This window comes from Panthera onca, chromosome B3, assembly GCF_046562875.1.
Source record: "Panthera onca isolate mPanOnc1 chromosome B3, mPanOnc1 haplotype 2, whole genome shotgun sequence".
In the NCBI taxonomy this organism is placed as follows: domain Eukaryota; kingdom Metazoa; phylum Chordata; class Mammalia; order Carnivora; family Felidae; genus Panthera; species Panthera onca.
Genome location: NC_138344.1, coordinates 109,126,384 through 109,147,421, shown reverse-complemented (window position 1 = coordinate 109,147,421; position 21,038 = coordinate 109,126,384). Strand labels below are relative to the sequence as shown.

Genomic DNA, 21,038 nt, shown 5'->3' with positions numbered 1-21,038 from the left:
CAGAGAGACAGCGAGAGACAGCGTGAGCAGGGAGGGGCAGAGAGAATCTGAAGAAGGCTCCTGGCTCTGAACTGTCAGCACAGTGCCCTGACACTGGGCTCGAACTCACGAGACGCGAGATCATGACCTGAACCGAAGTCGGTTGCTTAGCCCACTGAGCCACCCAGGCGCCCCAGAAATTCCTACTAGTTTTTGAACAAGGAGCCCCACATTCTCATTTTGCATTGGGCTCCACAAATTATGTGGCTAGTCCCTGCCTGCATCATTATGTAGAGTAACAGCTCTTTCTTGAAATGCTGACCAAATTGATTGTCTTAAGATTTTAAATTGCAAGGTTTTGTTGAGGGAGAAAACAATGGACTTCTCTAGTATGTGGGAAGAATAGAAATGAGGAAGAAAATAAAAGCATATGACTTGGCAGAGCTGTTCGTGTTTGTGTGGCTTCCACCTTTGAAATCTTTATACTGAGTTTCCATCAGAGTCTTGAAGTCAGAATTGCTAGACACTTACAGCGTGCAGCCTTTCCACCCCTTGTCCCCACCGTGCTTTCAGTGGTGCCCCCAGATGAGCTCATTTCATACGTTGGTCCTCTTGAGTTGTTCTCATTCATTGGAGTCAGGCTGCTGTTGGCTCTCGTTGCTTGGTTCTGGGCTGTTTTCTCCGCGTGCATTACCTGGTCACGGTAAAGGTGTTCAGGAGATATCATTTTTCAGGTTGTAGAATAGCTAAAGTTAAAAGCAAAGCCAGAAATTTGGAGACCTGATTGTAATTTGGATGAAAACATTTAGAATACCAATTTCATTGATTGTTCACTTGAGCATTTCTGATATTCTTTACATTTAATATTTCTTTACATGGAATGGAGGGCAGGGTAGTTGCTTCTTTATCCTAGTAGAGGGCAGTTGGACGTTTTGTTTCAAACCTTTTGCCCTTAATTTTGAAAAATAGTTTTAATTAACAAAGTAATGCCTATTAAGTAATTCAAATGTATTTATATGATTTATAAAGAAAAATAACACTCTTCTAACTCATCCTTCCCCAACCCAGAGTCTCAATCCCTAGAGGTAACTACGTTCAAGTCTTCTAGCAGTTTCCTTACATGTATTTCCTTGTATGATTTCCATTTCTCTAAATTGCATTCTTAATGGTGCTGTTCCTTGATTTTTTTAATTTTTCATACTGTATATCTTTATATGTCTCCCTCTCTATCTCTTCCTTTATATCTCAACAATGTAGTTGTGTCACAAAATTTAATGAAATTGTAGTGTTTGCATTAGTGTACGTGTTGTTCTCAGCCAAGGCACATGTTATGCTATAATTGCGTTTCTTCTCCTGTAGAGCTTTATTTTATTTTTATTTTTTTTAACCCCCTGGAATTAATAGTTGCCATATTTTTCACATGCTTGCTTTTCTGGGTATTGGTTACTAGTTCATCCCTCCGTTCTTCTCTGAGTGCAATGTACAGCTTTTCTCAGTCTGGCCCACACATTGGCTAGTCTGTAGTTCCATTGTTTTCTCTGAAGGTCTCCTTCCCAGAGCTGAAGCTCTGGGCATCTTGCTCTGGTTGGCACTGGTGGCTTCCTCTAGGCTGTGTCCACCGTAGTTATCCTGGGGTTTCCCTTTGCCACTCTTCTGCACTCTGCTTCTGCACTCTTTGCTTGCTTATCTCCCTCTCTTTGATTTTGGCAGAATACATCTTCTAGATGCTTCCTAAGAAGGTATGAATGGGTTGTAAGTTTTCAAGACCTGCTTCTCTGAACATGTCTTTATTCTACCCACACACTTGATTGACATTTTGGCTAGGGATAGCTTTATGGGTTAGAACTCATATTCTCTCAGATGTTTTAGGGAGTTCTAGATTGTCTTCTACTTCCAGTATTGGTATTGAGAAGGCCTGCGCCAACTGGGACTCCTTATCCTTTATAGTGACCTATTTTCTCTCTCCGCTTTTGAGATCTTTTCTTTGTCCCCAGTGTCCACATAATTCAAACTGATGTGCTTTGCTGTAGGTCTTTGTTTATTAATTGTGCAGAGAACATACTGGCCCTTAGCTCTATCGAAACTCATGTCCCCTTTTTCTGGAAAATTGCATTGAATTCTTTCTTAGATAATTTCATGTGCTTTGTTTTTGTGTCTGTGTGTCTGTTCTCTGTGCCTGTTTGGAATGTGTTGGACCTTCCAGATGGATCCTCTAGTTACCTTCTTTCTTCTATATACTATCTTCTTCTATACTTTCAGGATAGATTTGCTCATCGTAATGTTCCAGTTCTTCTGAAAGTTTTATTTCTGTTACATCTTGAATTTCCAGAAGTTCTTTTTATTTTCTGAATATCCATCTGTAGTTGCTCTGTTTTGTTTCAGGGATCCAATAGGTTTGTTTATTTCTGGGGATAAGTTCTTTTTTGCAGGGTTTTTTTGTTTTTGTTTTTTTGGTTTGTTTCTTTGCTTGCATTGTGGCTTTTTCCTCTGATGTCTTTATGATTGTTTGTTTTGGTCTCTTTTGTGTTAGAATGCTGGTGATCCTTGGCTTCATAGTTACATGTTAGTCATCAGAGAGGCTTCTTAGAACCATCGAAGAGCCTTCTTAGAGCGCGTGTGTGTGTGTGAGCACGCGTGTGTGCATGCATGCACACAAATGGGAGACACTTAGCACATTGGGCAGAGACCTTGCTCTTTCAATGACAAACCCTCAAATATCTGTATCAACAGGTGTTTCCTCTTGAGGCTGTCAAGAGGCTGAGGCTGAGGTCCCTCAAAAGGGACCTTCCTATCTCCTACCTCATCCAGGATTTTGAAGGCTTAGGCAAAGGGACCGGCAGAAGTCTCATTCTTCAGCATGCTGACTGTTATTTAATCCCCCCCCCCCTTTTTTTTAAATTTTTCACTTAGCTGTGTACAGTGTCTTGAAGATGAGAGACTTGGGTGCTTATTCTCTCCAGATTTTGATTGTAAATCTTTAGTCCACTGCTTGGGACACGATCTGGGAGGTCTTGTTACTCTTTCGACAAACTTTCAACCAGCCCTCCTGTTTTTAGCTCTCCACACCCTTGCCATCAAATATATCTGGTGTCTTCAGTTCTTAAGCCTTTTAAGGGTTCTCTAGTGTGAACTGGCTTGCTTCTTGTTGGCTCCCTTCCTTGCTGGCAGAATGGAAAAACACTTAGCAGAGTGGAGAAAGAGGAAACCTAAGATAGTTACCCCTTGCCATCCACTTTCCATCTTTGAAAAATGTGTAAATTTGTCTCATCTGCTCTCCATTCCTCTTTGCCCCGTGGGTTTCTTCCGTTTTTATTCTTTTATTCTAATCTCAGGGGGGACTCAGGAGAGAGTTTCAGTCTCCCATGTCTGATTGGGAGACCCTAACTGCCTTTTGCATTTTGCCCTTTTCATGTCCCTGGAGATTTATGATTAGGTTCAAAGGAGGGTTCTTTGGCTAAATCACTCCCCAGTTCATCCCTGTTTGTGAGCTTCAGGAAAGCTGGCTTTGTAAACTAGGAGTCAGCATGTTGACAGGTCTATCTTTGCTCTGTAGTCACCTTGGAAACTCTCCAGCTTTTCTCTGACAACAAGTTGCCTGCTATATTGTAGGGAGTGCAGTTCACTAGGCATTTGCAGATGCTGGATGAGATTTCTCATTGCTTTTTTGTGGGCCGTGTCTATATGACTAAGCACAAGTGTGTCATTTTGTTTTGGAAAGCAGAGCTCATCCCTCTCCTCCTTTTCTCGACCTGTGTGTTGTTATACTTTTTCTTTTGTCTTTTATATCATGAACTCACCAAAAATGTGTTCTATAGTTCTGCAAAAAAGTAATTTATATAATGTAATTTATCTTTCTTTCTCATAGGACATCATATATGATGATACTATTTGTGGCTTTGTAAATGACTTAAGTTAGATGCCTGGTGATGCATGTTTTTTTGAGTGCCTAATGAAAACACAAGTTAAATAATTTTTGCTTAATTATATTTTCATTAAACTCTAAAGATTAATAGTACATAAGCATAGTTGATTCAAGTTTTGCTAACAGTACACCCCTCAAACCTTCTCTTATGTTGGTTGCAAATTACCCACTAAACCCTTTTATAACACCTAAAAATAGAAACCAGATTAAAAAGTAGAACTTAAAAGGTTAATTATTTCCATTAACAAGGAGTAGGATGAGTAGGTTAGAGATCTTATGTCATTTTGTGTGTGTGGTAGATAAGAGATACTGGGCCCCTGGGACCTTTTCGCTTATGGGGCCACATACCTTTCCTTCTTAGAGTGTTCCCTGTGGAAGTGTTTAGTCGACTTGCTCATTGCTTTCCCTGTGGGCTCCCAAGTTTTTCACTAGTGTGTGTGTGCACAGTAACAAGGACAGTTCTTGGCATGTGCGGACATTGATTGATTGGTTGATGGACTGCATGGCTGACGGGGCAGAGAGACGGCAGTTGTCTTAACAGCTTCTATTCTGATGGGCTGCTGGTGAAGGTATGTGCTGTTGAGCCTGCCATGAACGCTCTCCCTCCACTTCAGCCTTCTCATTTCTTCATGGATCTGTCTGGATGTCACTTCCTCCAGAAACCTTCCCTACCACTCCACTTCTCCCCAGTAGAGTGGATTTGTCTGCTGTGTGTTCATATAGCATCCTAAACCACTTATGCTGCCCGTTCACTGGTATCGCTCATTTAGACTTGGCTTTGTGAAAGCTGATTGTGTCTGTCTTGCTCACCGTTGTATCTCTGACACCTTGCCCAGTGGCTGGCTCTGAATAGGCAGACATATTTATTTGAGGTACTTGATTTTTGAATGGACAGACAGGTGGACGGATAGATCGATGGATGACATTGTGTAGCCAAAAATTGCATTTCTGTCCCTGCCCAATTTTGAAGATTCTCCTTCAATTTGTACTTCCTGCCGTTATTTGAAGGGCCATTCTTTGTCTGTAATTGTGTCTTTGTTCAACGAAAAGCACCAAGCAAAAGCAGATAATTTATTTGATTACTGCCCACTGAGTTATTCTTCTGCTGTCAGCCTCATGTCTTAATCACCTGAAATCATGCTTACGTGTGTCTTGATAGCTTTTTTGGTAATTAGTGTAGTCTGTGTTCATTTGTATACTGTCAGTATGCTCTTGAGATGTTTTGCTGTAAAGTCAACTTTAGTATAAACTGTGAGTCTTGTTTTATTGTGATGCTAATGAATGTATGAGGAACTCTGTAAAATTCAAACCAGTCTTCAAGTTTGTTCTTCAGCTGGAGGAACCTGCCCACTGTCATTTAAAAAAAAAAAAAAAGAAAGAAAGAAAAAGAAAAGCTTTATTGAAATATAATTCACATACTGTAAAATCCACCCTTTTAAAAAAGTTTCCAACTTAGTGTTGTTTAGTATGTTCACCAAGTTGTGTATCCATGACTGCTATATAATCACAGAACGTGTTTTAGCATCCCGCAAAGAAACGCCATACTCCTTAGCGGACATTCTTCATTCTGCTTTCTGTCTCTGTGGATTTGCCTGCTCTACAGTATGTGGCCTGTGTGTTTGGCTTCTTTCACTTAGCATGATGTTTCAGAGGCTCCTCCGTGTGGTATCAGTACTTCATTCCTTTTTGTGGGCTGAATGATAGTCCATTGTAGCACATTTTGCTCATCCGTGCATTAGTTGATGGCCATTAGGGTTGTTTCCACTTTGCGCTATTGTGAATCATGCCGCTGTGAACGTTCATGTACAGGCTTTGTTGTTGACATATGTTGATATCTTATCAGGATTCAGTTATTGACTGAGTGGAAGTCAATACAAGTGAGTGGAAGTTCAAAGAATGTCATCCATGTATAATAAACATACAGAAATCATAAATGTTCACCTCAGTGAGTGTTTACAAAGTGAGTACACCTGTGTAACAAGAACGAAGCTCTACAAAAAAAACACTGCCAGGATCACTGGGGACTTTTAGATGTTGGCTTTGGTTTAGGTTGATTCATTTACCTGCATGCTCGGGTAGAGCTGAAGGCTTATCCTAACTGTATATTTGGAACATGAGCTCAGTAGGTAGTTTGTTATAGGAGTGCGGCAGCTGAAATCACAGACTCTAGGGCGTCAGTTGTTTGGTTTCAAACCCCAGCTTTGCCATTTATTAGTGTGAGACCGGGGGCAAGTTGCCCAATGATCTCTGAGCCCCAATTTCCTCATCTGTAAAATGGGGATAACACTACTTTATAGGAAGGATTAACATAAGTAGATTGCTTAGAAAGTTGCATGATAATCGTGCTAAGTGCAGTATGTGTGTTACCTCTTACTGTTGTTACGATGATTATTATTGTGTTTATCTCTTCATTAGAATGTAAGCCCCTTGTCTGACTGATTTATCTTTGTATTTTCAAAGACTAGCACTGTGCCTGGCCCATAATAAACTTTTGAGGAAGGAAAGGAGGGAGGGATTTTAAATCATGAGTAGCAGAACTCCTAAATCCTTTCCTGAAACCACTTCTGACTTCTACTCTGTCTTTCATTTACAACAGCTTTTGGAGCTATTTGACAGCGAAGACCCTCGGGAACGGGACTACTTAAAAACAGTCTTACACAGAATTTATGGCAAATTTCTTGGTCTTAGAGCATTTATCCGAAAACAGATTAACAATATTTTTCTAAGGTAAGTGAAGGGTGGGGGGGAGGACGAGTAAAATTGGTGGTTTCGTAGAAGTGTTAAGTAAACATCAAATATTTGAACATCATGTACTGACTTTATTCTTTCTTTCCTTTTTAAAAAAGGTTTGTTTATGAAACAGAACACTTCAATGGTGTAGCCGAACTGCTGGAAATATTAGGAAGGTAAGCACATTTTTAGCTAATTGCTAATCTCAGGTGAATAACATTTTGCAAATTAGATTCAAGTGGCACAGGGCAACTCTGACCTAGATCTCTTGCTGTATGTACATCGGGTACTCTAATTTGTGCCTTAGCCTATTTCCCAGCTGACCCTACAAGACGTGATTTCTTGTTCCCCCTTGTTCCACAATTAGGCATTCCTAATTCTACCAGAATGACTGAAAGTGCTGACAGTTTGTTCATTGCTACAGAGACAGTACATCTGATTGCAGCCAGGCCAGTTACTCCAAAACACCTTATTCTAGTTAGTTTCTAGGCTACCTGTTCTTTGCCATATCTTTTGACCACAAGTTCAGATAAATTGGAAGGATTGCCTTTTTCACAGGAGCCATGTACCCAGGTGTAGTTCTTGAACAGCTGCTGCCTGGACGAGTGGAATGAATTGGAAAGAGACAGCTGTTGTGTAGGTTTCTACACACAAGGGAGGTTAATGTAACTGGACAATGTGATTACTTAGTCTCTCCCCCTAATAGGAGGAGAAAAAGAAGGTGGAGTCCCATGGTTTTTTCTGTGATTTCCCCAGGCTGGGCTCTATACCTGTGGTATTCTTGGTCTGAGAAGAAATTCCAGGAATGATGTCTACAAACGGAAAGGGTCATAAGTGAGCAGTTTTAGGGGGAAGGAAAAATAAAGAGTCTTTGATCGAAGAGCTTTCTGTTGCTCAGAATCATTTACTCGGTTTAAGAGCATGAGAGCCCATGCTAGGAGATCATCAGCAAATTTTCTTTAATTTCCTTCCTGCTTAAATGTGCTCTTTGAAGTAACTGGGAAATCTTGGATGCCACTGGGGTGGGGTTTAGGTTGTTCTGGACCCAACAGAAACTGATTCTGATTTAACCTGGTCCTTCCATGAACAGGTGGTCTCGGTTTTGCTGGTTGTGATCACGCTACTAATTCATGTTTCTTTTTTCTTTTTCCTAGTATTATCAATGGCTTTGCTTTACCTCTTAAGGCAGAACACAAACAGTTTCTGGTGAAAGTGTTGATCCCTTTACACACTGTCAGGAGCCTATCACTCTTCCATGCCCAGGTAGAATTTTATGCAAGTTCTTTTGGAAGCAAAATTAAAAGTTTATAAACTCAGTGTTTCTTTGATATTGATATTTCCTTACGTAAACAAACAAACAAACAAACAAAAAACTCGTTCAAGTATAAAATACTTCCCGAGGAAAATTAAAATGTGTGTTAATGTTTTCTATGCATAAGGGAATCATGGGAGTATTTTTCAAGAGGGAGGAACATCTATTTCGCCATCTCATTTTACAGAGAACTTTAATGACTAGTGCACAAAATTATATACTGAACATAGAATAAAATATGTGTGTTTTCCAGATTTAGATCTCTGGACTTGTAATCGTTTTTGAGTGTTCTGGAATATTTGATCTCATCCTCATTTGCATCAGCCTGTCACTTGCTCTCTGCCCCCTCTCTTGGTTAATTCACTATTTCCTTCTCACTTTCTCCAGGCAAATAAACACACTCCCAAGTAAACAAATCAATCAGTACTTTCACATCTTTTTATTTTTAGCCTCTATGACTTTAAAAAGCATCCTCTGTCTTGTCCCAAGTCTGGTTTCCATGCTAACACTGCCTTGCGTGGTACGTGTGTCCCTAGGGGACAGATAAATGATGTAGTGGCATTTTAATTTTAGTGTTCCAAACCAATGGGAATGTTTTGAGTTTGCATAAAAATGTCACACATTTTTCTGAGCAGTGTTCCTCTTTAAATGTGAAATTCTGTGTTTCGAGGAAAAATTAGTCCATATGTTTCTAATTTAGAACACCATCAAAATGTTGTTTCGCAAGGGTGGATTTCTTGTCCAAAAATCTTTACGAGCCCTTTTACAAATCTTGCCTCTGGTTTTTGAAATCACATTTCATGATCGTGTAAAAGAATTCTTACCTAGCTGGGCTACCATCAGATGTAAAACTTCACATTTCTCCCGGTTCTAACTGTGGCAGGTACAACCTTTTATCTCTTCATGAAACCGCTTCAGCCTGCATGGGCCACTTTAGGCGGTCAGCAAGAGGTTTAGTAAGTGCCTGCCTTTCGTGTAGGACTCTTCTGGAGCCACAGTAAAACCCCGTGCTGTTGATGTTGGCACAGAGAGAAAGGAAGCCCACGCGATGTAGCTTAGACTGTATGTAGATGAGATACTTTCAGAATATACTGAATGTGATATTTCTGCTTTTCATTAGCTGGATACTTCATGTCTCAGTATCCTTTTTTTTTTTTTAACAAAATTCCCCTGGGGCGTTATTAGTGTCAATTTTTGGCTTGAAAAAGTAGCTTTTTATTTCATTTTATATATATTATATTTTTAGAATGAATTGAACATGAAATTACCAAAACCAGAGTCTAGAAACTTTGTAGGAAGTTTTGATGTATCTTTGAGCCCTTTTGAGTATATAGCATTTCCAATTTTGTCTTTCATTTTTCTGTTTCTCCAGCTGGCATATTGCATAGTACAGTTTCTGGAGAAAGATCCTTCACTCACAGAACCAGTAAGTATTTTTTCCATAATTTCAAAAGATTTCAAAATGACTATTTTTCATAGAGTCTATGTAGACAATTAAGTACCATTGTTTTTCTCCTTTTCATTTTAGGTTATTAGGGGGTTAATGAAATTTTGGCCTAAAACATGTAGTCAAAAAGAGGTAAGTGCTTAATGTCAGCGTGTTAATAACTCACTAAATACTTTGTAGAGTGTCAGGCTCTGAGCCAATAAGTATGTGTAAAAATCCATGATCTCGTCTAATCTTCATTTTATCTCTGTCAGGCAGGTCTGTAAATATTCATATGTTACTAGTTTTAAAATGGAAGCATGGAGAGCTGAAGTAGCCTGCCTGAGTGGATGCTAAGTGGAAGGGAGTGGGTCAGAATCCGCCACCCTGATTCCTGAACCCTGAACTTTTGTCACGCTCTGCTCAGTCCCAGGGAAGCCCAAGGCAGGCTCCGGTCACGTGCCCCACTGTCTAGCTTTATCGAAGTCACCTTTCCAGTGGCCACCCTCATGGTGTGGAGGTTTTGGTGTTGCTGTAGATAGGTGCTAAAGCCACCAGCCCAAGTACTCCCCATTTTAAAATAGAGTATAGGTGGGATCTTACTGTCTACAATTGTAAACTATGTTACAGACCTCTAGTTCCAGCTCTTCAGAAGTGGCCCTGGAAATCGCTGACCTTCAGTCGTTTGTACTTTTGCTAAGACCTAACCAGCCATGTGCCCTGTGAGGAGGTTGTAGGGGAGGAAGTCTCTTAGCTTAGCTGTGAGCCTCGCTGGGTGCCAGACCTGCACTCACTCTTCTATAGAAACCATGTGGAAAATGGCCCAGCAGGAAAGGTCATCTGTTAGCTTGACATTTTGGGAGACTTGGGGGAGAACTCCTCTATGTGTCTTGACAAATGGCAAGAGTCAGCTGCCTACTTTGTATTACTTTTAACAGAAATACCCTCCTTTTCAAATCAGTTTCAATTCTCCAAAACCCTACTTTATACAATTTCAAGAAGTCATCTGACTTTTTAATACCTGTTAGACAAAATTAAACTGTACATTGCTGTCCAGATGCACCTGAAGATTTGAAAACGTTGTCATATGTCGTATTTTAATTGCATAGTTAATTTTTTTTAAGGTAATTATTTTTCCGTGCCTAAATGGGTAACTCTTTTTTATTTCTCTGTAAGTTTTCCGTTGTATTTAAAACAGTCGACTGTGCTATTGATTTGGCTCCATTTTGTGATCTAAAAGCTCAGTTTCTTGAGACACATAGTGCCGAGGCTGAGACTCATTGTGCTTTATGGTGGGCAGTTGTGCGCGCTTACGTGTGTGTTGTACGTAAGTGTGTAGAGGCGAGGAGATGGGCTCAGTGCGTGCTAATGGGATTAAAATGGTACCTGCATGGGGGTGAAGCTGCTCATTTGTGTCTCTCCGTCTCTGTTAACTGGTGAATCCTACGGGAGCACCTAGCACATAGCAGGGGCTGAAACACTTAGCAGATACCTGCATGCGCCACTGTGGACCTTTGTTCATCATGCAGGAGGACCGCTTTTCCCACTGTTTGAAAAATAAGAGTAGGGAGGCAGATGCTAGCTAGGTGAGAGCAAAAGAGGGGAGAGCCCCAGGGACATTGCTGTTTCCCAAGGGCCCTGCCGCCACATGTAAGTGCCCCCTCCCCCCTCCCCCCCCCTTTCTGGGTTAGATGTAGCACATAGAGGAATTTTTCCAAAGTAAATGGAATCATATTTTCAAAGCTATAGGGACTTTGCTTTTCATAAGTACCCTCTGGTGAATTCTTTATGAAGTGAACATCTAACGTAAGACAATGCCTAATTTTTTCCTGTTTGGTTTTATGTGTAAATTTTTCTTAAAACATTACAAACTCTCATGACTCCTCATCATTCATTTGGATTTTTTAACGAAGTACCTGAGGTTTTGCGTTTTGTATGTACTTACAGGTCATGTTCCTTGGGGAGCTGGAAGAAATATTGGATGTGATCGAACCCTCCCAGTTTGTTAAAATCCAAGAACCTTTGTTTAAACAAATTGCCAAATGTGTATCTAGCCCCCATTTTCAGGTTAGTAATAGAGGATGAGCCAGAGTGGCCTGTGCAACATATGTTATTTGGTAAAATTTTATTTGTATTGAAAGAAATGTAATGGACACTAGCTACCTGTTGTTTTTTATTTGCTATTTTCTCCTATGATAATAATTTTAATAATGACCTCCTCTATGTTGAACACCTGTAATAGGACAGCCACCGTGATGATGCTTTCTGTCTAGTGACTTCAGTGTTCATGATCACTCTGCAAGGAGGGCATTACGAGTTTTACAGATGTGAACACTGAAGTTCGAAGTGGTAAAGTAATTTGTCTCCAGTAAAATGGCTGAGTAAGGGGTGGACTGGTAGGGTTCCTGCAGAGTGTAAGAGAGAATGCGAAATAAAGCTTAAGAGACAGAACACACACATTCTGTACTGTGCTAGATGCTTTACGTGCATTCTTTGTAAACTTCAAATTATCCTACGGGGCTCTCCCCACCCCCTCACCCTCCCTGCCTGCTGTGTTCTAGAAGAAAAAATTGAAATTCAGAGAATGATTTGCTCAGGGCCCCGAGTTCATAAGCAGGTGAGTCCCTTCAGTGTAGCTTCTTGTGAACGTTGGTGACCTTCCTGTGGCACCACTCTGCCTCCTTGTGGCCACTCTGGGGGAATCACAGGGAAGCGAACCCAGCCACCTTTTCCTCAACTGGGCCCATTGCCACAGTGCTGCAGAACCCACACAAGAGGGAAGGGGTGACCTGGAGCGAAAACATGTTAGGTTTTATGCCCTTTCACTGTTTCACCAAGGTCCAAATCACAGACCTTGAAGATTGACTGTTTAGGTGCTGCCTGTTGACCAGAACAGATTGTTCAGATTGTAGCTGGTAGCACAGAATCACACACTGTTAACATGGTAGACTCGATGGTGAACTTTTCCCCTGAGCTGTCGGTATCCTGAGTAGGTAGGAGACAATTGGCTGTAGTTGTCGTTTTAATTTTTGACCCAAAGACATGTTAGCATGTTAAGGCAATGATCTTGTGACAGTCTAGCAATTATACCACAAAGCCAACCCAGAGAAAAAAAAAGTGGAAGCCATTTATATGAACCGTTACGTTGCATTCAGATGATACAACACATGTCCAGATAAACAAACCAAAACACAATTGCAGGATACTGTGTCGGTGTTTGCATATTACGCATGGCCTGAGTGCTCAGGCTTCTGGATTGTCTAGCTTACTTTTCAGTTTTCATCAGGACGTTCGACATTGTAGAACGCAAGGACCAGAACTGACTGACACACACACTCATTCTCTCTCTCTCTCTCCCTCTCTCTCTCTCTCCCTCTCCCCTTTTTTCTTTTTTCTACCCCCCCCCCCCCCCCCCCCGCAAATGTCTTTTAAGATCACCAGGGAGCCTTAAATGATGCTCAGAAGCTTTAGAAAGGAGACAATGTCTAGTCAGCTACTGCTATGTCCATTCAGGCTTCTGTAACAAAGTACCACAGACTGGGTGGCTAATGAACAGGAGAAATTTATTTCTGTGTTTCTGGAGGCCGGAAGTGTGAGATCAGGGTACCGGCGCAGTTGAGTGAGGCCTCTCTTCGGAGTTGCAGATTTCTTGTATCCTTACTTATCAGTGCTATTGTATAAGCACTAACCCCATTCATGAGGGCTCCATTCTTACAACATTAAGTACCTTTCAAAGGCCCCCTGTACTCATACCATCGTCTTTGGGGGTTAGGATCTCAACATATGAGTTTTGTGGGGACACAGGCATTCAGATCACAGGAGGCTTCTATAACAAAACACCACAGACCATGTGGCTTAAACCACAGAAATGTATTTCTCACAGTTGTGGAGGCTGGAAGTCTGAGATCAGAGTGTCGGCCTGGCCTGCTTCTGGTGAGGGCTCCCTTTCTGGCCTGCAGATGGCTGGCTGCCTTCTTGCTGTGTCCTCACATGGCCTTTCTTTGGTGTGTGTGTGAGGAGAGAGAAGATCTCTCTCTTCCTCCTCTTAAGACCACCAAGCCTATTGGATTAGGACCCCGCCCTTATGACTTCTTTTAACCTTAAGTACCTCCTAAAAGTCCTGTCTCCAAATACACCCACACTGAGGGTTAGAGCTTCAACATATGAATTTGGCCGGGGGGGGGGGGGGTTGGTGGGGGGAGGCAGTGTAGTCCATAACAGAAAGAAAAAATAATTCAAAATTATTTGACAGAAGTAAGACTTAGAACTAAAGAAAGAAGGACAGTAAAGAGGTTCTTCTTTTTCTTTCTTTTCATTTTTTTTTTATTTTTAAAATGTTTATTTATTTTGAGATAGAGTGCGTACTTGCACACGAGCTGGGGAGGGGCAGAGAGAGGGAGAGAGACAGAATTCCAGGTGGGCTCCGTGGTGTCAGCGCAGAGTCCGACTCAGGGCTCGATCTCACAAACCATGAGATCATGGCCTGAGCTGAAACCAAGAGCCGGACGTTTAACCAACTGAGACACCCAGGTGCCCCAAAGAGGTTCTTATTTATTCATTTCCTAAGTGTTCCTTGGTGTATCCAGCAAACATTTTTCAAGCGCCACTGTGTGTAGTCACATGCCTTTCACTACTTGCCCACCGTGTGGCATGGAGGTCAGACGGCTCCCACTAGAGACCACTCCATGTGCAAGGAGGACCGTGGGTCCCAGGAAACTAGTGGTTCTGTCCTAGTGTTAGACATGCTAATTTTTGCTTTGCATAAGCATTGCCTTTCCTCTTTAAGGGGCTTTGCTGGATACTGACTTTCTGTAAGTGATTTTGCATAGTAACACATACATCCATTAAAATACTTGTTAGCATTAAGTAGCAGGTAAACATTAGACTTGTAATTGGATGTAGGTAAATCCTAGGTTTCTCCTTTTGTACCAGCATACTCTGGTGGGCTCTTTAAAAGTTCTTCCCTTTGGTTGTAAGTTTCAGAGCAGCCTCAACCCTGTTCCTCCTCTTGTCCTTGGCTCTGCCTGCCTCAGCCACGCCTTGTGCTTCACGGTTTCTAGACCCATCGTCCATGTTAGCACTTCTGCCGTCCTTTCCTGTGATTCCCTCCACCTTATCCTTCTTTGCTTCATCCTTCAGAGCCCCATTTAGATGCTACTGCCTGTGTTACATTGCTGCTACTCCTCCTCTCCCTCAGGTCATCCAGATTGTTCATTCCACTCTTTCCTCGGGCTCTTTGTTTCTTCTTTATCGGTACAGCATCTGTCACGGGTTACATAGGATAGGCCCGTAGATCCCTGCTTCCCCTGCTGGCATATGAGCTCCAAGGGGATAACAGAGTAAAGAAGTTAAGAGCAGGGACTTTGGAACCTGCCACTTACTAGCCATGTGGATTTGAGGCAATGGCTTATATACTCTGGGCTCTATTTTCCTCATTTGCAAAATGGAAATGATGGCGCTTGTGCCATCGTGAGGTCATGAGGATTCAATAAGGTCGTGTGTGTGTGAAACACGTAGCACGGTGCCTGGCATGTACTAAATATTCAATAATGACTGTCTTCTTTGTACTCTCAGGGTCTAGTGCCTCATGAGGCCCGGGATTTTTTTTTGAAGCAAGTTGAATAATGTAAATGGAAAGGCTTAATTTCTCAGAGTCTATTGGTGGGTACATCTTGTACCATTTCATTAAATTATTAAATTTAAATTTAATGTAAATTTAATTCATTAAATTAGAATGTAATTTTTTAATCCCTCTGAATGAAAGAAGCCACTCTTTTTTTCTTTTTCTCCAACTCTAAAAAGCACCCTTGTCAAGATTTTAGCCTTTTTGAGATTTGGGGTTTGGTTATTCTTATTTTAGGTTCCTTTTGAGATTGTTTAGGTTATTTTTTTTGCCTTCCTTTGAATTCATAGAGTCCATTGGCTAGCATGGTGGTCAGAGAAAAGGGACCTGACATAGCAAGCAGGCGTCTGCATAGCCAGTGTCCCTAAGTCCAGGAACTGAGTGACTTTCTCCTGGCTGATGTAGTTCAAAGGAAGAGACCAGAAATAAACTGTGGAAAGAGTGTGGTCACGAGCCTGGAGTCCCAGTGCTCACCATTTACTGGCAATGTGAGCTTGCCAGGTTGTTAGCCTCTCTGAGACTCAGTGTCTCCATCTCTGCAAGGAGCACATGACCTTACTCCTCGGACGGTGGCAAGGATGGGACGCCCTGTGTGCAGTGTTGGCACAGTGGCTGGGCCAGGGGACGAGCTGAGCAAATGTGACTGGCCTGCGGGGACGGGCAGCTGGGTGTTTCTCAGCAGCTGGTGGCCGAATGTCAGCCACGTGCCGGGCCCTGGGGTTGGTCTGAAGTGTGTAGGATGAAAGAAGGGAGCCAGAAGAGAGTTGAAGACTTGGGGAAGGCAGTGTGCATTAGAGAGGAAAGGTGTTTGGAGTGTTGGGAGGGAAGATGTGAGCTCAGATGAAATGGGCAGTATTGAAGGAGAATACAGAGAAATAATAGGTAGGGAAACTTTTTTCCTTCCCCTAATTGATGAACCTTTTGGGAACTCTCTAAAAGATTTGAAATCCACAACAATGTAAAGTGTGATTAATACTTAATTTCACATTTGATTGAATGATATAAAAATAGTCTTAAAATATTTTTGTTTGGAGAGATTTTAATTTTGTTTTATCTGTCTTTTTTGCTCTCTTAATATTTTCTTTTTCTTTTCCTTTTTAAAGGTGGCAGAAAGGGCACTGTATTATTGGAATAATGAATACATCATGAGTTTGATAGAAGAAAACTCGAATGTCATCCTTCCCATCATGTTTTCCAGTCTTTATAGGATTTCAAAAGAACATTGGAATCCGTAGGTTTTCAGTTTCTCCCCTCTTCTTCCTATTCTCCCTCCTCGCCCTTCCCTCTCTCCCTCCCTCTTTCTCTTTTGCTTAATAAAGTCTTGCCATGTGCCAGATGCTGTGCCTGTTGGTGAAGACAGATATGTGAAAACTCCTGTCCTTTAGAAATTCAATAACTGGTTGGGGAGATCCACAAGTAAACATATTTTATAAAACAGTGTTTTTTAAGTGCAGTTACATTAAAATCTCTGCTTCCATGAGGGGCTCCTGACTTGTCTGTGAATGTAGCAGAGCTTTTTTGGGGGTGGTCTGAAGTGAGAGGCGAGGGTTGCTGACATTGACGAGGGGGTAATGCTCAAAAGGATTCTTAAAGCAATGTGGCAGGTGGATGGGACGGGGAAGCCCTTTCATAGTGAGTCTCATCATCACATTAAAAGGCACAAACACATAAAAAGCACCTGTCAGGTTCTGAAACCTGTAAGTTTGGGAGGGCTAAATTACCAGGTCTTTTGGGGAGGTGGCTAGAAGATGGGGTGAAAAGGGAGAGTTCACCTTCCCCCCCCCCCACACATGAACCTTCACCAGTGGATGATAAGGAAATACTAAGGAGTCCTAAGGAGGAAAGTGCTTTGAATTGATTTGCATTTTAGCACGATCCATTTCTTAAAAACCCAAGTCTGTCATTACAAATGTTCTCTAGGAAGACAAGTTTAAAATCACTGAAGGAGATGTTTAACATCTAGTCCTATGAAGGTTAAAGCATTCTGTATTTGAATGGCTTTACATGTGTCTCTGGAATAGAAAGAAAATTTAGTGTGGTATTAGATATTAGTAAGATGTAATTAAGTATATTCCTAGTATGCGTTTAGAAGTTTTGCATACAACTGTAAAATATTACATTTCTTATTTTTCAAATTTGCCAAATTTTGTTATTAAAACTCATAAAAATAAAGAACTGGTAAATAATTCTCATTATGCAGGTAGTCTCTTGGGGACGTAGAGAGTGGTTTTGGCAAGTGTCTGTAGCTGCTCAGTGTACTGTATTTGGCTCTTCTCCATCACTATCCATTGTATGTGAGAAGGTCATTTCCCTCAACAGAAGGGAGCTTAAGTTTTCCTTTTAATAGGCACAGGGCAGAACGACACAGCAGGTACATTTATGTTTTGGAACATCAAACCCACGGTTTTTTTGACCTATGGCCTGACTTTTACCAGTGCCTTCTTCAGTGGTGTTGGTAGCAGATTTGTTGCAAAACAGAAGTAATGGGCATTTTTGCAAAGGGCAGTGCTGTTTAGACTCTAGTCTGAAGATATCAAGCCCATCATGGGCATAGTCCTGAAGACGTCAAGAGCTTATTCTTCCACTTGATGAATCTATGTGCCGCCATTTTGGCCATTTAGCTATGTTCCACAGCTAACAGCAGCCATCACCAGCTTGCCGGTCACCTCAGCGACACATGTGTTGGGTTGGCGAGGGAACTTAGCAGGAGTGGATGGACTGAACCAGATCACAAATAGAAACTCAACTCATTAAACTGCCCAACTTACAGGGGTTCGGCATCCTGTCTTTGAATATGAATAACATACATATTTGTTTCCATGAGAACAGCTTTTGATTTTGATGAATTATGTATATTATCACTTTAAAAATAAAATTCTGTGCAAATTCTGGTCTCTAAGGTTAGTCCTACCACAGGTGCTCCTTTTTAGGGTGAAGTTGCTTTATTTTTATTCTTGCCTTTGTATTAAATGAAGTTAATAAGTGCCCACAGACAAGTCTATTCTGGGTACCAATAATTAGAAGGGCAGAATTAGATTTTTCTTTCTCTAATTCTGCCAACCCCTCCGAAAGATATCTTGCCTGGAGCAGTGAAGAATGGAACTCTCTTGGTGTGGAAATGAACTGTAGGTCGTTTCTAGTTGTGGCAACTGAAAAGGGATGGAGATTTTGCAGTACAAGGAGCTCATTCAGACACAGGTTCCGCTCTCCCTCTTTCCATGCAGCTCCCATTATGTAAGACTAACCAACGTGTTCTCTTGTCTCTGTGCTTCCCAGGGCTATCGTGGCGCTAGTGTATAATGTGTTGAAGGCATTTATGGAGATGAACAGCACCATGTTTGATGAGCTGACAGCCACATACAAGTCAGATCGTCAGCGGTAACTTTTTAAAGCTTTTTTGTCAGCTGTGCACAAAACTGTTGAATTCTCTCCTTGCTCTTTGTCGCAGTTGCCCGATCGCACCCGAAATCATAAGCAACACACTTTTATTTCTTTCTGTGTTCACTTTTGCATGCTCATTTGCTGTGTCTTTATTGGTGTGCCACTAGGGAGCAAAGGGTCAGTTTGAGAAAGGCTGCTTTCCTCCTTCCCTTCAGTCATGTGTCTCTTCTACCTCAGAGTTAAGGGCCTGGCATGTAACTGGTATTTCGGGCCCATTTAAGGAATCCATCAGGTAGTTTGCCATCCAGGTTCACTCCCATTATTTGAGCTAGAATTGGGCAGATCTTGTATACTTCGCTCCAGCAAGAGGGGTGAGGCACCATTTTTGTTTAGCTCTTTGGCCCAGAACTTACTTTCTGCTCTAGAACACAACAAATTCATTAGGATGTAAAGGACAGTGAAAAGAACATGGAGGTGAAGAGTCTGGTATTATACAAATTTTGAAATGTTTGCGACCAAAAGGGAGCAAAAACCAGTTGAATTCTTTACATAAATGCTTATGGCTTAGTAAAGCCTTTCTTGATTTCATTTATATGTGATTTTTCAACTTCATTATTTCTTGTTCAACATGTCCGACTTTCTAAAAGAGTTTGTCTTGGTCCGTTTGGTTTGCTCTAACAAAATCCCACATACGGGTGTTTTATGGGTAGCTTATAAACAACAGAAATGTATTTCTCTGAGTTCTGGAGGCAGGAAGCCAAGATTATGGTGCCAGCATGGTAGATAAGGGCCCTCATTTCTGATTCATAGCCAGCACCTTCTCACTGTGTCTTCACATGATAGAAGGGACAGGGAATCTCTGTGGGATCTTTTTTACAAGGTCACTAATACCTTTCATGAGGGCCCCACCTTCATGACCTAATCTTCTCCCCAGAGGCTAGCTACTGAACCCATCACCTTTGAAGGTGAGGATCTCAACCTAAGAATTTTGGGCAGGATGGGATGCAAATATTCAGATCTTGACATCGATATACTTGGAGAACTTGAGGAAGGTCTAGAGAGCTTGTTAGTAGTTGGGCTTCTGGTTTCGCTTTGATCCAGAAGCAAATGTCAGCTTTGTATAGTATGGACTTTGTATACTATGGACTTTAGAAGATCCCAGGGGTGTGTATGAGCATTCAGACCCAAGACCTTGCTGAACCTCCTGAACAGAGCTATGTGTGGTTCCCTTGCTTCTTTGCTTTGCCTGATTTTGCATGTGTTACTTGCATTTTACTGATAAAAAGAGCAATGAGGGGAAAGGTTTGGTGGCGGGGCAGAGGACTATCATAGTGATTTTTTAAAAAAAATTACCAGGATGTGGTTATATTGAAAAGCAAATTTAATTATGGAATATGGCAAGTGGTTTGCCTGTAGGCAGAAGAGTCTGGGGTATTTTATACAATATTGGGATAAATATCACTTATGGGATATGTTGTGCCATATTTGTAATTTAAGGAACTTTCAATTTAACTGTTTACAGTTGTTGTAAATTATTACGTTTATAACCCTCCTTGGCTCAAACTCTTAAAGTCTTTATTTAAAAGTGTTATTTAAGTAGAGGAAATAAAGGGCACATTCTCATACTGTGGCGTACCATTAAAGAGTGTGTTTTACATAATGTCCTTTTCTTTTATAGCAACTGAAAACCCGTAGTTATTATCCTCTTTCAATAAGGATGAAAGAAAAATCTGTAGAATCCCATTAAGAGAAATAAAGACCTTATTTCTAAAATATTCAAATTGAATTAAATTAATTCATATGTATTGAATTTTGGTAGCTTATCATTTAAACTAAATAGACCAAATCCTTGAAAAAGATACCTATTGACCAAGGGGCCCAGGAATAGACTTGGTGAAGTTGATTCTGAAGATCTGGTGTATTAGAGTGACTTACCATGAGTGGACTTTAAAAAAAAAAAAAAAATTTTTTTTTAACCTTTATTTGTTTTTGAGAGAGAAAGACAGAGCACGAGTGGGCAAGGGGCAGAGAGAGAGAGGGAGGCACAGAATCTGAAACCGGCTCCAGGCTCTGAGCTGTCAGCAGAGAGCCCGATGCGAGGCTCGAACTCGGAAACGGCAAGATCATGACCTGAGCCGAAGTCGGTCGCTTAACCAGGCGCCCCGGACTTTTTTTTAATGAAAGAAGGACTTTTTTAAAGTAAGGGTAATGTTTTGTTAAACGATCAATAGAAGATTGTACTGAATAGATGGAAACATTGGCTGCTCCCTGGATGTGAGACTAGGGAAAGGGAAGAAAGAGATTTATTTGGTACTGTTAGAGAAGAGCTAAATGGAAGAGTTTACTTCTGGATGGCACCAAGTTTAAGTGTTTCAGTTTAGATAAATTTTTTAAGTATTACAAACCTGGAAATGGTGAGTGGAAGAAATAACTAGCATTGTTATATGCATATGCTAACATTAGTGCGATGTGAAATTGAAATTGGAAGAGAATTTGACAGTAATCCTAGCATGACAGTATGGTTAAGCTTTAAAATTCCCACCTACAGAGAGAGAAAAAAGTAGGAAAGAATGGAATGACAGTAAACTACATCAGAAATATTTAGAATATTTGAAGGTAAAGTTGTCAGTATAAAAGATGTATAATAAGTCAGCATAAAACTCAT

General features: G+C 41.1%; 1 protein-coding gene across 3 annotated transcripts in view; it reads left to right on the top strand.

The window, feature by feature from the left end:
• PPP2R5E (protein phosphatase 2 regulatory subunit B'epsilon) overlaps positions 1-21,038 on the top strand; it is a 150,824-nt gene that overhangs the window by 123,280 nt on the left and 6,506 nt on the right. For 2 of the 3 annotated variants that reach the window (XM_060620003.3, XM_060620002.3), the window contains exons 6-13: positions 6,498-6,628; positions 6,748-6,807; positions 7,786-7,894; positions 9,316-9,369; positions 9,472-9,522; positions 11,317-11,436; positions 16,096-16,223; positions 18,269-18,370. In XM_060620003.3, the coding sequence (XP_060475986.1) occupies positions 6,498-6,628; positions 6,748-6,807; positions 7,786-7,894; positions 9,316-9,369; positions 9,472-9,522; positions 11,317-11,436; positions 16,096-16,223; positions 18,269-18,370 (755 nt within the window). The remainder of the gene's footprint in view (positions 1-6,497; positions 6,629-6,747; positions 6,808-7,785; positions 7,895-9,315; positions 9,370-9,471; positions 9,523-11,316; positions 11,437-16,095; positions 16,224-18,268; positions 18,371-21,038) is intronic. The other variant, XM_060620004.3, reaches the window with a different exon arrangement.